Below are 17,214 nucleotides of genomic sequence, written 5' to 3'. Positions count from 1 at the left end.
TCAGATAAAAGGAAGGACTTCACACAGCACATAGTTAATGGAGTTAGCTACCATGGGATGTAGTGATGGGCACCCCTTTGAATGGCTTTAAAAGGGGGTTGGACAAATTCCTGGAAGAAAAAGCTATCCATGGCTACTAGTCCTGATGGCTATGTGCTACCTCCAGTACCAGAGGCAGTGAGCCTATGCTGGGGAACATGGATGGGAGGGTGTTGTTGCGCTTACGTTGTGCTTGTGGGTTCCCAGTCAACAGCTGGCTGACCACTGTGTGAACAGAATGCTGGACTAGATGGACCCTTGGTGTGATCCAGCAGGGCTCTTCTGATGTCCATCTGCTTGTTCAAACTTTAAAAAGTTAGTGAGACAAGACTTGTCTTTGCAGAAGCCCTGTTAACTCTTCTTCAGCAAGATTTGTCCTTCTATGTCTTTGATGCTTTTATCTTTAATAACATTGTCCACCAATTTACCCAGATCACACAAAATCTAAACCAGCCTGTAATTTCCTGTATTTTATACACACACACACACACAGATCCCAAAACTGGCATTCCATTTGCCACTTTCCAGTCTTCAGGACTCCTCATCTCCAGTGCTGGACACCATTGGGTAGATGTGGCGCAAAGGGATCTTATTCTAGGTACCGTCACTGTCACCCAAGTGAATCGACCTGCTGCTGTACCTTAACGCAGAAACTGTCAACCTTTTCAAGCCTGTGACACAGCCTTAGCCCAAGCATGCATTGTTCAACCAACTTTTTAATTTCACCCCATGTATCTGAGTGATGGTAGCACTGCTGTTACAACCCACATGAAGTCAGACTGTGGCCCAGTAGTGGATCTCTGACTACCAGTTGAAGACTAGTGTCTAAACATTTGGTCAGCCTTGCATGGAAGTCCACAAAAGTTGCTAGCCTGTAAGATTTCTAGCCTCTTGCCGCCTGCCTGCTCGCCTGCTCATATACAAGTCATTTGGGATGTAATAGAGAGAGCCCCAACCTATATAAAGCTGCCCTGCTTGGTTGCCTGGATTGTTTCCTGCCATAAATGACTGAGTGGCTGTGAGAAAGTCGGAGTAGGGTTATGTGTCACTTAGGCTCCTGACCCTGCTTGGAGCCTGTCAGCCAGAGATCCAGCTACAGCAAAGTTTGGGGGCCTGCTTTGTGATGCAGGGGCTTGTCAGCAATTATGAGGGTACCAGACCCTCTTTCACCAGCCAGCAGCCAGCTGGCTGGTGCTCTTGGATCAGCCCTCACAGAGGTGAGCGATCCTGTATTCCTTGCTCTCGCCAGTAGCCCCTGGCTTCAGGAGTACTTAGCACTATACAAGGCCAAATACACTGAGATACCAGCTGGGAGGTTGTTCATCTGTAGCTGTGTGCTTGCTTCCAGTGGAGAAATCTAGGGGCATTATAATTTGGTCTGACAGAGTAATAGTTTTATTACCAGGGCCTTGCCTGTGTGATACGCACTTTACCTAACCAGAAAAGCTCCACTGATCAGACCGAGGTTTCTGGGCTCTAATAGAAGCGGAATTAAATAACGTGCAAGTTTAAAAAGGAAGTAAAGCTTTAGTTCACAAAAACAACAGGTGAGAGGGGGCGCTGCCCAAATCCTGTTCAGAAAATGCAGGAGAAACAATCTGTGACAGCCGTCTACTCGTTCATACACGCTGCCAATGCTGGCCAAGCCCATCGGTGTAATGTAAAGATGGATCCGGAGTTCTAGCATGCGCATGTTGATCTGGTCAGGTCCTGCTGTATCTCCCATTTGCTTTGGGGTCTCCAAGGTTCTTATACTTTTCAGGAGGAGGGAGCTGATAATCGGGGGCTTTCTAGTTGCTCTTTGAAAAAAGAGTCGGCATCATCTATCTGGAACAAGTTCCTGGCAGTTGTTGTTCTTTACCATTTATCACAGCCAGCTGGTGCCTCTCTGATATCTCTGGACTTCCTAGGCTGCCATAAAAGTTCTTTCATTTGCAACTTCTGCCCCCATGCTAGTACCCCCTCCTCATTGCCAGTCCAGTTGCTCATATTTCCTTTGATTTGATAACTTTAACTGGCGTCTTCACGCATGCTATCTTTCCCCAATCCCATGGCCTTCCTTGTGGGAGAAAAGCCATGCACACCCACATTCTCACCTCCCTATGCATTTCGAATTCAAAGGGGAGAAAGTCTGAAGAGCCCTGCTAGATCAGACCAAGGGTCCCTCTCATCCAGCATTCTGTTCACACAGTGGCCAACCAGCTGTCAACTGGGAATCCGCAAGTAGGACACAAGTACAACAGCACCCTCCTGCCCATGTTCCCCAGCAACTGGTGTACATAGGCATACTGCCTCGGATACTGGTGTTCTACAGAGTCCTGTGTTTATGGACTTGTCTTCCTCTGCCCCCCGTTCTTCCTGCTGCTTCTGGCTTCTAAGATTATTCAAATGTTTGAGGGACCGCTTGAAGTATTGCTTCTTTTTAGTTTCCCCCCAAAGTTCCCTTTTTTTCTGAAAAAAAAACAGGAAAAACATTTTTTCCCATGGCTTCAAACTTTCTGGAAATTTTACATCTCTAGGAGGGACAGAGAGCCTAGAGGCAACCTCAAGAGGCACGTGGGTGGAGACTCCAGGTGTCAATAGTGCTGTTTCCTTACCACTGATAGAACGTGAGCATCTTTCGCTCCTGGAGACGCACTGCCGTGCCTCACAGGAATTCAGACACCGCTGATTGCAGTTATAGTATTTGGTCCCACCAATGGCAGTAGAGTTTGCACTTGGTTCTGGGAAACCTGGCTGTAAGTCCTGCTGCCTTAACAGGCGGGCAAAGCATTTTCCTGTTCTCAACCTCTTTTCTCCATCGTAAAATTGAAACAATATTGAACTACTTTGCAAGGTTTTTAGGAAGGCAAGCACAACGAGGGTTTCACATCCCTTTGATAATTAAAACATGCTGCGTACCTGTGAAGTAGTACTTGGAATTTAACTTATGAAGTTACGACTACTAGTGGCAAATTTCTCAACAAAGCAATTTCTCTAATTTCTCAGCAAAGAAGTGCTGGGGCTCCAGGTTGCCTGGATGCCTCGCTTATAATTCTAGGTTAGGGAGGGGAAAACTCTGTACATGCTGAAGTGCTTCCCCCTGTTTCCAGGGTGAGAACTGGCACTGGGAAGTCAGCGGCGACGCCGAGCCTTGGCTGGCTCAGATGAAGGCACCAGGGTTGGGAGTGTTGTCGAAGAAGGGTTGGGGTGGGAGCTGGGCGGTGATTCCTGCGAGGCGAGTGAAAGGGACTCTCCCTGTGTGTTGAAATGGCTCAGCCTCCAGGCCAAGCCAAGGAAACTCCACTCCCTTGCTGAGCAGGCAGCCATGGAAACGGCCAGCACTGCTCTCGGCACAGAGCTGGGCAAACTCAGGTGGGGCAGGGCTTGCCGTTCGGGGGCTGAGGCTGACTGGGCTTCCCCCCCTTCCATCCTTTGCCCCCCTTCCATCCTTTGCCCCCCTTCCATCCTTTGCCCAAGTGCCTTCCCAAGACAAGCAGCCCACAGACAGCCATGAGCTCTGGGGCGGTCGCAGTGGCGCCTCCTGCCAAGAACGTGGTCGTGTATCGCAATGGGGACCCCTTCTTCCACGGCAGGAAGTTCGTGGTGAGCCAGCGTCGGTTCCTGACCTTTGAGGCCTTTTTGAACGAGGTGACGGGCACGATCCAGGCCCCCGTGGCCATCAGGAGCATCTACACCCCCCGGCAGGGCCATCGGGTCACCGACTTGGGCGAGCTGCAAAACAGGGGCCAATACGTGGCTGGGGGCTTTGAGCGGTTCAAGAGGCTCAAGTGAGTAGACGTTCCAGAGTTACACCTGCAGGGCCCAAGCAAGGGCAGGGCTGGGGGAGAAGGGCAGCCTTTACCTGGCCTGGCGATCCGGAGTGGGGGGCAGCCCTGGTTTCAGCCCCTTTACCAAGAGGGGAGAAAATACGGCTAAATTGTAGATCACACTTGGGGATATTTGAGGAAACACATTTCCCTGTGCCTGTCTGCTTGTCGTCCAGATCTTGTTGCTGGAGCCAAATCAGAAGCAATGCTAGAGCAGAACAAGTGACATTCTGACAAGCGCGTTGCCCGCCCATCGAGGGCCCTCTTGGAAAACTCCTTTTCAAAATGAGAGTTGAGAAAATAAAGAGGCCGTTATCTTGGGTCATTCAGTGACCGACCCAACTCTGCTTCATGTTGTTGGCAGGCACACTCTGGTGCAGCGCTGCCAGATTGCCAACTTTACCTCTCTGGCACAGCGAGTGTGCTGCTTGCGCAGTTAGGCTAGGACAGTGTTTCTCAGACTGTGGCCCAGGACCCACCAGTGGGTCTCAGCCCACTTTCGGGTGGGTCTCAGTGCTTCAGGCTGCTCTGTGCCATGGCTGAGCTATGTGCGCTGCGTTGGCAGGGGTGGTAACGGGAGCTCCTTAGAGAGCAAGGCTAATCCTATTTTTAATAACAAAAATTGAAAGTCTGGAAATAAAGAGGAAGGGCATAAGAGAGGGAGGCTGTTATAGGAGAAAGTGAATGTAAAAGCAGCAGGACGAGGGATGAAAGAAACTGGCAGTGTGGGGGGATAGGTTACAAATGAAGTGTAAAAGGAGAAGGGGAAAGAAATGACAAGATCTGAGTAAGAATACTTGAAGAGGCATGCAGGGGGAGGAAAACAATATAAAATAAAAAGTCTTCTCTACTTGGAGCCTCTAGATCAGCAAATTCTGCCTGAAATGGGGAGACTGAATAATGATACCTCTGTAGCGAATGTCTGTACTTCATCTGAGGAAAGCTGAACTATGGAACTCCCTGCTACAAGGAAATAGCTGTGGCAAAGTATTTAGCAATTTCCAAAAAGTGATTAGATAGCTATATAAAGTGGTATTTATTTATTGCATTTCTATCCCACCCTTTTTCCTCTTGCAAGGACTAAGGCAGCTTAAATTATTCTCCTCCTCTCCATTTTATCCTCACAACAACAACCCTGTGAGGTAGGTTGGGCTGAGAGTCTGTGACTGGCCCAAAGTCACCCAGTGAGCTTCCTTGGCTGAGTGGGAACTAGAACCTGGATCTCCCAGCTCCTAGTCCAGCACTCTTGCCACTACACCACACTGGTATCAGCAACTGCCTGCTGATTATGGCAAACTCCACCTCCTTCTGCCACCATTTTGTGTGTGTTTTGGGCTATGGTTAAAAAAACAAAAACAAAAACAACACCACCCAGTGTGGGCCATGGCATAATTTCAGAAATGTAATATCAGAATTAAAAACTAAACTTTTCTTTCATGACTCATGAGATTGTGGTGGTGTGTGTCTGTGTGTGTGTGTTGTGAGGGGTCACATTACAGGCTTGTACGGGGCCTGAAAAATTGTGCCTGGGCCTTGCACGCCTGTGAGCTGGGTCATGAGCTTTGCCTACGTTCCCCCATCATAGGAGACCCCCAGGCGTGCAAAAATAACATTAAAAAGGCCCATTAATGTGGCAGCTGTTTGCATTCCTGGCTGTAGCACATCTCAGGGGAAAGGCAGAGGCAACCCCAAGCTCACTGGAGAAAGCCAGCTATGCCAACTGTGAGTCTGTCAGCTGTGGATTGCAGGGAGCGTGCCAGGACTGGGCACGGGACGAGGGTGCGTCCCCCAGCTGAAATTGAGGGTCTTCCTCTGACACGCACACCCAGGATACCCCTGGAGAGCAAATGTGGCAGGGTCCACTTACACTTTGGGGGAGATATGGTTGCTGGATTTTGGCCCATGCTCATGGCCTGGCCGGTGTCTGTGTTTTGAGGTGTGAAGGAATCCCACAGCTTGGATCTCCCTTTGGCTGGAGAAGGTGGCTCAGCTCTCAGCTGCGACAGCTGGAGCATGCTGCTCTCCAGATGCCTGATCGCCTACTCTCTAAGTGTTCTGAATTTCATGGGCCTTTTCTTCTGCCGAAGGAAATGTCTGAGATGGCAGGGGGGTCCCCACCTGTCAAGATGTCCTGCTGCCAAGCCTGGTTGACAGAGATGCCGCCTTTGGGGGTTGCTGTTGGGTGCCAGAGTGAACCCCAGGGCTCTACCATAGATTATGTGCTTGCTCTGTCTGTCTCTCTCTGTGTACGTGTGTGTGTATGTATAAGACCTTATGGATACTAGTCATATATGGCTATATGGGTCAGAGGTAGCATGCCTCTGTATACCAGTTGCTGGGCAACCACAGCAGGAGAGGCTGGTTGCCCTCTTGTCTGGCTTGTGGGCTTCTGATATGCATCTGGCTCGCCGCTGCACGAAGAAAGATGCTAGACTCGTTGCTGCACCGTATCGCTTCCCGTGAGGATTGAGCGTGGCTAGTTCCTTGGGAATAGCTGCTCCCGAGGCTTTTCCTAGTCCTGCTAAGCTAGTCTGATTTTTGCAGTTCTGTGCATGCGTTCTCAGAGGCCCTGACAGGACAGGTTTCTCCTGGCACTCGCATTGCTGGAGCAATACAGTCTTGGTGGACCACAGTGATATTTGGACCCATGTCCCTCCATTGTACCTCTCCGTTGAGAATTTCCTCCGGCTGGCTGGCTGGAAGAGTCTCAGGATCTAACAGACAGGCTCTCACCTAAGCAGCTGGACCCTGGGGAGCTGGAGCAGAAGCAGAGTTGACAGGCCCAGCAGGAGGGGCCGTGTCTCCGGAGGAAGGCTGGCTCTGAGACAAGGGCTGATTCCCTTTCTGTCATTTGGGGCAATCAGTTTCATAACTGCACAGTGAAAACACGTAATCTTACCCGTCAGTGCTCCTGGCCTGTTGGCAGGAAGGTTATCCATTTCCTATACTTGACTACAAACAAAACCAAACATAAAATTCCCGCGTGTGTGTGTGTGTGTGTGTGTGTGTGTGTGTGTGTCTGTGTCTGCACCCTTCCAGTTCAAAACTGTTCGGGGGGATTAGCTTCAGTCAGTTTCCTCATAAAACTCTTCAAAACATGATCCCATGGCTTGCCAGTCAATTTGGTACGGGCCTGGCTGGGGGATGCCTTTCTGGCACGCTCCTTCTTAACATGGGTCCCCCCACCCCAAAGATAGGCTGCCACCGGTCAGGTTGAATCTCCGGGTGCAAGCGTCTTTTAATTTCATGGCTACAGTCACCATCTGCAGTGATCTTGGAGCCCAAGAAAATAAAATCTGTCACTGCTTCCATTTCTTCCCCTTCTATATGCCAGGAAGTGATGGGGCCAGATGCCATGATCTTCGTTTATTTAATGTGCAGTTTCAAACCAGCTTTTGCACTTTCCACTTCCACCCTCAACAGGAGGCTCTTTAGATCCTCTTCGCTTTCTGCCATTTGGGTGGTATCGTCTGCGTATCTGAGGTTGTTGAGAATTCTCCCGGCAATCTTAATTCCGACCTGTGATTTATCCAGCCCGGCGTTTCTCATGATGTACTCTGCATAGAAATTAAGCAGGGTGACAATATACAGCCTTGTCGTACTCCTTTCCCAATTTTGAACCAATCGGTTGTTCCATGTCTGGTTCTTACTGTTGCTTCTTGACCCTCGTACAGGTTTCTCAGGAGACAGGTAAGGTGGTCTGGTACTCCCATCTCTTGAAGAATTTGCCACACTTTGTTGTGATCCACACAATCAAAGGTTTTAGCGTAGTCAATGAAGCAGAAATAGACGTTTTTCTGGAATTCTCTTGCTTTCTCCAAGATCCAGCGAATGTTGGCGATTAGATCTCTAGTTCCTCTGCCTCCTCGAAACCCAGCTTGTACGTCCAGTAGTTTTCGGTTCACATGCTGCTGAAGCCTAGCTTGTAGGATTTTGAGCATAACCTTGCTGGCATGTGAAATGAGCGCAACTGTACGGTAGTTTGAGCACTCTTTGGCATTGCCCTTCTTTGGAATTGGAATGTAAACTGACCTTTTCCAGTCTTGTGGCCACTGTTGAGTGTTCCAAATTTGTTGGCATATTGAATGCAGCACTTTAACAGCATCATCTTTTAGGATCTTAAATAGCTCAGCTGGAATACTGTAATCTCCACTAGCTTTGTTGTTAGTAATGCCTCCTAAGGCCCATTTGACTTCACTCTCTAGGATGTCCGGCTCAAGTTCAGTGAGCGCACTATCATGGCTATCAGGGACATTAAGATCTTTCCTGTATGGTTCGTCTGTGTATTATTTCCACTTCTTCTTAATCTCATCTGCTTCTGTTAGGTCCCTGCCTTCTTTGTCCTTTATCATGCCCATCTTTGCACAAAACGTTCCCTTGAGATCTCCGATTTTCTTGAAGAGATCTCTAGTCTTTCCCATTCTATTGTTTTCCTCGATTTCTTTGCATTGTTCATTTAAGAAGGCCTTCTTGTCTCTCCTTGCTGTTCTCTGGAACTCTGCATTCAGTTGGATATATCTTCCCCTTTCTCCCTTGCTTTTCGCTTCCCTTCTTTCCTCAGCTACTTGTAAAGCCTCATCAGACAACCACTTTGCTTTCTTGCATTTCTTTTTCTTCGGGATGGATTTAGTTGCTGCCTCCTGAACAATGTTACAGACCTCCGTCCATAGTTCCTCAGGCACTCTGTCTATCAGGCCTAATCCCTTAAATTGAATCCCTTAAATCTATTCCTCACCTCCACTGTATATTCTGGTAACCACTGTAGTGGTTTTCCCTACGTTCTTCAATTTAAGCCGAATTTTTGCAGTAAGAAGTTCATGATCTGAGCCACAGTCAGCTCCAGGTCTTGTTTTTACTGACTTTATAGAGCTTCTCCATCTTTGACTGCAAAGGACATAATCAATCTGATTTCGATATTGACCATCTGGTGATGTCCATGTGTAGAGTCGCCTCTTGTGATGTTGGAAAAGAGTGTTTGCTATGATCAGCGTGTTCTCCTGGCAAAACTCTATTAGCCTTTGTTCTGCTTCATTTTGTACCCCAAGGCCATGCTTGCCTGTTATCCCAGTTATTTCTTGACTTCCGACTTTAGCATTCCAATCCCCTGTGATGAAGACGACATCTTTTTTTGGTCTTAGTTCTAGAAGGTGTTGTAGGTCTTCATAGAACCGATCAACCTCAGCTTCTTTGGCCTCAGTGGTTGGGGCATAGACTTGAATTACTGTGATGTTGAATGGTTTGCCTTGGATTCGTACTGAGATCATTCCGTTGTTTTTGAGATTGTACCCCAGTACTGCTTTTCCCACCCTTTTGTTGACTATGAGTGCTACTCCATTTCTTCTACAGGATTCTTGCCCACAGTAGTAGATATGATGGTCACCTGAATTAAATTCGCCCATGCTTGTCCATTTTAGTTCGCTGATTCCCCAGATGTCGATGTTCAATCTTGCCATCTCATGTTTGACCACCTCCAGCTTACCTTCATTCATTGATCTGACATTCCAGGTTCCTAAACAATATTGTTCTTTACAGCATCAGACTTTCTTTTCACCACCAGACACATCCACAGCTGAGTGTCCTTTCGGCTTTGGCCCAGCTGTTTCACTCTTTCTGGCGCTACTTGGAAATTCCCTCTGCTCTTCCCCAGTAGTACATTGGATACCTTCCGACCTGAGGGTCTCATCTTCCGGCGTCATATCTTTTAGCCTTGTGATACGTTCCATGGGGTTTTCTTGGCAAGAATACTGGAGTGGGTTGCCATTTCCTTCTCCAGTGGACCACATTTTGTCAGAACTCTCCGCCATGACCTGTCCGTCTTGGGTGGCCCTGCACGGCATAGCTTATGGCTTCACTGAGTTACGCAAGCCCCTTCGCCACAACAGGGCAGTGATCCATGAAGTGGGTGGGCACTCTAGAAACAAACAAGTAAATCGTGTCATGGAGGAGGCTTGAAATGCCTGTCAAGGCTTGCTGTCAGGACATGCCCTTGGAAAGCTCTCTTCTCCAGCCACAGGGCTTGTGAGCCACAGAGGGCATTCTTAGGGCAGCGCGTCTCCTGGGGGAGTCCTGAAGGCTTGCATGGGTGGTGCTCAGCAGGCCTTGTACAGGAAATGCTCTGGGATGCCGTTCCCAGAGACTGCTCTCCTCTGGTGGGGATCTGTGCATACAGTTGCAAGCATGGATTATGACAGCAGCAGGGCCAGTGATGTCGGGCCAGTGATGTCAGCCCAGAAGCACATCACAGCCATCATTTCCAGAAGACAGTTCCCCCTCTTGGGGCTGTGTGTGTGTGTGTGTGTGTGTGAGCAACTGGCGTTTAAAGCTCTGCGAAGGACGGGAAGAGGCTCATTTTTGGCAGGTCTTATTCAGTGGAGGAATACCTTGTGGTAGGTAAAGAGTTCTGCTTAAAGAATGGCAAGTTTGTGGGTCAACGTCTACCCAAAGGGACCTATCATCTAGCCCAGTTTCCTATCAATGGGAATGTGTTGTCCTCTCCAAGAGGTGGTGGTAGATGTGTGGTGTAGTGTGATAGACAAAGACTCTTTTAGGAAGTCCCCAGTTTGAATCTGACTAATGCCATGAATTCACAAGGTAATTTTGGGCAACGCCTCTCTCTCTCTTCCCACCCCCCTTGCCTTCCCCTTAGCTGCAGTATGGGGGAAATAATACTAGACTACCATACAGGGTTGTTGTAATGGTTTTAATAAGATAATGTGATTTGAACATTTGATAGCGCTACAAAAATGTGAAGCATTTTTACTGGGAATTCTTGGATTAGGCAGGAGTCTGTGTCTTGCCTTAAGGCTGCATCATATATGATCTTTTCCTGACATGTCAGTAATGATCTATGTAGAACAAGAAGAATATCTCTCTGTTCATCACCTTATCTTTCACAGGGGGCAGGTTCTGAAATGAACAAGCAGGGCTGAAGGGCAGCAGCACTGCTTTTCGATCCACAGACTCTGCCCGGCAAGGATCATGCCGCGGGCTCTTTAACTCACCCCCCCCCTTTGAATAGCATCTGAAGGCTTTAGCAGGTCCCTCCCTTACACCCCTCTGAGAATCACTGCCATCTCCTTGTCTTGGCTCCTGCACGTGAGCAAGCAGCTGAGGCCCTAGAAGGGAAAACTCCTGGGGAGATGTCGTTGCTCATAGTTCTGACTGAAACCCAGAGCGGATGCACTGCCCCACCGACATTGACGCCACTGGCCTTCACCGATATCAGCCTCCCCCAACCCGGTGCCCTCCAGATGTGCTGGGTGGTAGTCCCATCGGTTGCAGTCCAACACATCTGGGGACACCAGGCTGGGGAAGGCCGGCCTCTGTCTGGGCGAGTGGGCCTGAGCGGCGTAGAAAGGCGAGAGCACTGGCCCCCTTGCTGTCTGCCTTGCAGAGCAGGAGGTTGAAGAGGCCGGTGCTGGTGCTTTGAACTTGGGGGGGGGGGGGATGGCTGAAATCAGGGGGCGGGTGGTGGGGAGGGTCACATGATCAGCAGTTATGTTACCGGCTGAATTGGGGCCCCTGGTGTGCCAGTTTTGTTCCTGATTCTCAAGAGGTGGGAGGGGAATGCACATGAACACACGCATTGATGTTTGCTGGAATGGTTATAGTGATGGGGTTTGGGGTGTGTGGGGGATTTTGCATTGCTAAAACCAAATTGTACATATATCTTTTCAGTTGTGGAAGTGACATGCCTTATCTTCCATTATTCAGACATGTTCTATCCAGGACAAGCAAGCAGCCTTGAGGACAGCTGTTAATGTTCAGCACTGTGTTGTTAGTGAGTCTGGCTGAACTGGCCCCAGAGGTGTAGTGGAGGCCGGGCTGCACCCCCCACCCGCCAGGCATTGCTTTTAGTAGCAGGGACACCAGCGTCATCTGCCACCTCCCTCAGAATTCCTTGTTCCCTCTGAGCTTAGCTGCAGTCCTCACAGTAGGGGAGGGGGGAATGAATTTTCCCAGCAATAATAGGTTGTTTCCTATTGTAATGCAAAGTATTTTCGGGTGGCTTAGTCATGAATGGACAGTTAAGAACCATTCAATTCACAAAAGACCTGCTTGCAAAACTGCTAGAACTTGTTTCTGGATAACAATCAATGCAGCTGACTGAATGTTTGGACTCTCCTTGGGGGGGGCGTGAGTATGGGGACTGTCATGCTGAGCGCCCGCACTTCAAAAATGTACTTCTACCCCACTGGCTGGGATTTGAGCCCAACGTCCGCACAGACTACCTGACCTAATTTGCTCACCCTGTCAACGTTCTTCCCGCAGCTATCTAAGCCCCGGAATGAAGCAGCTGAACAGGAAAAAAGTCGGAGTGCAGGTGAGTCCCCAAGGGAAAGGGAAAGGGTGGCCGTTCGGAGGTGTAGCAGGCTGATGGTGCTGTAATCTGTGAGCAGTTTCAAACGGGTCTCACAGAACAATCTAATATTTCTAAGTTATATGAAAAGGCAGAATAACTGCACAATGTCTTTTGATTGGTAGGGCGAGGAGCCCCAAAGGTGCTTCCAGACGGGGGGCTCCTACACTCCACAGAGAAGGCCTTGTGTAGGTATTCCATCTGTTTCTCCTTAGTGGATTTTCTGCAGTAAGGAAAAAGATGGAGGAAGCAGTGGGAAAACACAGGAGGGTACAAGTGGAAGAGGTCGTTGTCTAGACCCTGCATAAAATCCCATGAAAGGCAGGGCGATGGCGCCATAAAAGCCTCATCGGGAAGCACCCCAAGTTTAAGGCAGGGGTGGGCGGCTTGTATGGCCCGGAGGGCTGCATGTGGCATTGGGTGGGCAGCTGGGGGCCACGCCCGCGCCCACCCACCCACACTCACCCACCCACACTCACCCACTCACACTCACCCACTCACCCACTCACCCACCCACCCACACTCACCCACCCACCCACACTCACCCATGCGCATGTATGCGCATACAGGCACGCATACATCCCCTCACTCCCTGGTTCTCAGCGGAATTGGTTCTGCGGGGGGGGACAGGCGTGCAAGGCAAGTCCTCCCTGTGCACCCGCATCTCAGCAGAATCAGCCACTCCACAAAGAACGGCTTGGCAGGCTGGTGGGAGCCTAACCTGGAAGGGCTCTTCCCAGTGGGACAAGTTCAGAATGAAAAGCAATTCTGAGACTAGGATTGTATAAGGCCTGGCGGGTGTGGAGGGTCACCGGGGCCAGCTGGCCGAGTGCTAATGCAGGTGGCGGCGGCGGCATTGCACTCTGGATGGTGCTCCTGAGGAACGCAGTTCAGCCTCCTGAAGGCTTGTGGTAAAAATGCTTCCCTTGGGGCCTAGGAGACAGATCGCTCCTAGGCCCCAGCAGGACTTATTCCCAACTTAGACTGCACAGTGCAAAGGACCTCTGCCTTCCAACAGGGCTGATGTTGGTTACAGGAAGGAATTTCCCCTGAAAACAAGCTGGCCCTGGAGCTCGGTGTACATTTGCCTCCTGGGCAGTGTGAGGCTTGGCTCGCTTATGAGAGACACCCACAGCTCTCTGCTGTGCAGGCATCTTGGTGTGCTACATGCCTTGCCCACTTCTGCTCTCTGCCTGAAGCCCACTGAGGCGTTCAGCCGTTTCAGTCCGAGGACCTGCCCTTATCCCCAGCACGATTAACGTGGGAGACAGTGTTCATTATGCACACAGTCTGACCTAGCCCAGATGTGTTGGACTACAGCTCCCATCATCTGCAGCTGGCGGGGCCAATGATGGGAGTTGTAGTCCAACACATCTGGAGTTGGGAAGGCTGGTGCTCCATGTATATCCATTGTTTGCCTTCTCCTAAACAGCACCAGCAGCACCCTGAACACTCTGCCCCTGTTATGAGCCTGCTTAGTTTGAAACACAGCTGAAGATGTTGACTGAGGTAGAGGTGAACCCCGGGAGAGGTGATCTGCAGTGGCAGATCCAAGGCTTGCCACGGCCCCTGCATGTCAGCTTGGTGGAGCTCCCTGGCTAGGTCCCATCCACCTTTTGTGACCTGCTGTGTTTAGAGAGGCTTAGTAGCCCCAGCAACGATTTGCCTCTTACGCTCCTGGGCCCACAACAAGCCATTGTGAAAAGTGCCTCTTTGTTGGCAGCAGCACACCTAGGGAGGGTGTGGGTGGACCGGGCTGCCAACCAAGAGCATGATTCACCTGTGTGCACTGTGCCATCACTCTAGCCTTGGGGAGGGCGAAATGGGCTCATTTAGCAGGCTGGTTTCAAAGTCTGGGTTTGGACAGACTCTCCTGTTTTGCTAGGGTACATAAATCCTGCTAGCGTTCCTGGGGCTGAATCCGCCTTCTGAGTTTCCCCATGTTCATCCCTTGTGACCCATGGGGGCTCTCCCCCATATGTGGCCTTCCCACTGTCAGAATTTATTTTGTAAGCTGCTTGGGGCAGAGCCCCGTCGTTCATTGATGTTGTTTATCTGCAAAGCACCAAGACTGTGGACAGAGATGGATTGTTAACCCTCATAATTCCGATGTTTTTCTGGCCTTAAGAACTACCCAGGTATCCCCCAGAGAGTGACTGTTTCTGCACAATGGAGGCGGCAGGTGAACCTACCCTGCATTATACAGTAAGTGCCTCTCTGCTTTCTTTGAAGATTCCTTACTGAAGCAGTGGAGAAATATATGAGTGTATGTTGAAACGGGGTGGGGTGGGGGATATTTGGGAAGGGTGAAGACAGAACCTGCACGATTCCTCACCCCCCCATGCCAGACCTGGTTTTAACAATGTTCCAGCAAAAGGCCCTCATGCATAAAGATGGAGGCCATTTTTAGCCGGTGTATGGGATACATGGGCATGCAGGGGTTATGTGCTTAAAAAAAACCACTTCACTATTTCTATAGCACAGCCTTCTCCAATCCAGTGCCTTCCAGATGTGTTGGACTCCCAGCACCCCCAGCCAGCCAGTTGCAGCCCAACACATCTGGAGGATGCCCTGTTGGGCAAGGCTGGTGTAGCATTTCGCCAGTTCCTGAAAATGCTTCATATACAATCTTAGTAATCCTCCCAACAGTCCAGTAAAATTGGTCCATGTCATTAGTTGTCAGTGGAAGCTTCTGATGGCCTTTCTGATAGACGTGTTCATCAGAATGTTGTCGGAACAGTTACAGAGATTAGTTTTAAACAGCAGTAAAGGCAAGCCAAATGTAAGACGTATATTTTATTTGTTGCTGAGCTGTGGGGACTTTGTGTTTCGAGAAAAGAAAGAAAAATAGAGACCTCTTTTTTGTATGGATGTGGCCAAAAACGGTTCACCACGGCCCGCTCAGCACTGCCCCCTATTTGCATGGTGTGGCAGCCACCTCCTTATGACCTCACAATAAATGAGAGCCAGCGTGGTGTAGCAGTTAGAGTGCTGGGCTGGGACTGAGGAGGCCTGGGCTCTAGTCCCCACTCCGCCATGAAGCTCACAGGGTGACTTTGGCCCAGTCACTGACCCTCACCCTAACCTACCTCACAGGGTTGTTGTGAAGATAAAATGGAGGATATAATGGAGAGGAAGAGGGCCACATAAGCTGGCTTGGGTTCTTTGCAAGAGAAAAAAAGGTGGGATGAGATGGTGATGGTGATGATGAAAAAGCTGAAGATGGTACCCTTTTGAAGAGGCACAGATGGTCACTAGGGAGAGAAAGGGAAGGAATTCTGGTGGTGGCTGGCTCATTAATGGCCTTTGGGTGCTGTCAGGAGCTCTGTTGGGGATATAAACCCCAACAAACCCCTTGCCACCACCCCACTTTTAACAGGGGGTGTGGGGGAACCTCCAGCTGAACCATTCCCCGAAGTCCAAGAAATTTGAAAAGACACACACCACAGCTTGCAGGGGCTGGTGTGAAAAAACCCTCTGGTCTAAAAAAGGGAAAGTGGATTTATTAACGAGATCAGGATCTGACAGGCATTTGAAAGATGGGAACACATGGGAAAAGAGCATAAGGCATTGCTAGCCTAAATTGAATTCTACCTGGCTTCCTAATGTGTGCAGGCCAGGAGGCACCATTATTTAGGTGAAGGGAAGGTCCCCAAATTCTGAAGCTATCTGTAGAGAGAGAAAGGGAGGCTGCCAGGCCGTGCTAGAACAGGGCAAATCTTTCGTCTTTCATAGTCCCCTAAGACTTTGTGTTCAGCAGAACAAAAGGGCTGGGGGGAAAAATGGAAACCCTGGAGAGCTGCTGCCAGCCAGCGTGTAGGCAATACTGGATGAGATGGAGAGTTGGTCTGACACACTGTAAGGCAGCTTCCTATAAGATGCCGTTTCACCTCCACACTTGTCCTTCCAGAAGGATGCCTCCTGATTTAACACTTCCCTTGGATTGGAAGCTGGTGTTTGCACTGCATGGTATGTTCCCCAGTCTGGGTGAGGTTTGACAAATGGGCCCAATGAGGAATTTAAATCTCCATTCTGAGAAGAGAAGAACTGGTGAATGGAGGCTCTGCCCTCAGCCTTCTCTGACATGGTGCCCTCCACATGTTTTAGACTTCAACTCCCATCAGCTTCAGCCAGCAATGGTCAATGGTCAAGAATGCTAGGAGTTGTAGTTCACAACAGCCAGAGGGCACCAGGATGGGGAAGTGCTCCAGGCATACCTGTTAAATTACACCGTGCATCTATTCCATCTTTCCCTCCCTAACGGATTATCTTTGGTAAGTAAAAAGGTGGGGAAAGCAGTGGGAAAAGACAGGGGGCATGTGTTTCCAAACAGATGTCATCCCACCCTGCCCCCGGTGCCAAGGAAATTCCATGAATGGGGCAGGGCTACAGCACAACAAAAATCCTGTCTGGAGGCATGCTTAGAGATACAAATCCAGGAGTTTGTAAATGTTGCCAAAGCTGGCCTGTGCTTTGCTTCTTTATTAAAGTGTTTTCCGCAATGGGGACTTGCTGAGTCCCCCCTTCCGTTTGATCCTCACCAAGAGCACCCTGCAGGAGTGGAACACCATCCTGAGCCTCTTGTCAGAAAAGGCAAGCCTGCGGAGCGGAGCTGTCAAAAAGTGAGTCCCCTGAGCACTAAACCCCACACCTATCTGCATCCTTTCCTTTTTCTGTTCCTTTTCCTTTCCTGTTTAAAAGCAAATGTACAGCCTGCTATAAATGGGCTGCATCCTGCCTCCCAAGGGGAGCGTGAAGTTTGCAGCCCTGATGGGGAGTGATTTGGCTCCAGTATCGATTGTGGGGTTGCCTTCCCCACCAGGGCTCCGACCTCCACTTTTCAATGAGTGTATTGTTCGGGCTCTGTACTGTTAAGGAAATACCCAAGGCAGGTTAGGTTGAACAGTCAGAAGTTTATTAAAGCACATCACAGCTGAGGGAGAGGCAGACGACACTGTGTCTGCTCCCACAAAAGAAAACAGGATCCATTTATACAGACGGAAAGTT

The 17,214-nt window shown here is 49.7% G+C and overlaps 1 protein-coding gene across 1 annotated transcript in view; it reads left to right on the top strand.

The window, feature by feature from the left end:
- The first annotated feature begins 3,253 nt into the window (after positions 1–3,253).
- The window catches only part of DCDC2B (doublecortin domain containing 2B), a 23,282-nt gene continuing 9,321 nt past the window's right edge, over positions 3,254–17,214 (top strand). Inside the window, exons 1-4 of the mRNA XM_084816078.1 lie at positions 3,254–3,809; positions 12,120–12,171; positions 14,336–14,412; positions 16,698–16,829. Coding sequence (XP_084672204.1) covers positions 3,532–3,809; positions 12,120–12,171; positions 14,336–14,412; positions 16,698–16,829 — 539 coding nt within the window. The 5' untranslated portion in view covers positions 3,254–3,531. The remainder of the gene's footprint in view (positions 3,810–12,119; positions 12,172–14,335; positions 14,413–16,697; positions 16,830–17,214) is intronic.

This window comes from Heloderma suspectum, chromosome 10 (assembly GCF_057233095.1).
Source record: "Heloderma suspectum isolate Gila_16-S chromosome 10, 16-S_ref, whole genome shotgun sequence".
In the NCBI taxonomy this organism is placed as follows: domain Eukaryota; kingdom Metazoa; phylum Chordata; class Lepidosauria; order Squamata; family Helodermatidae; genus Heloderma; species Heloderma suspectum.
Note: the sequence above shows the minus strand (reverse complement) of the source record. Positions and strands in the feature narration are given on the sequence as shown.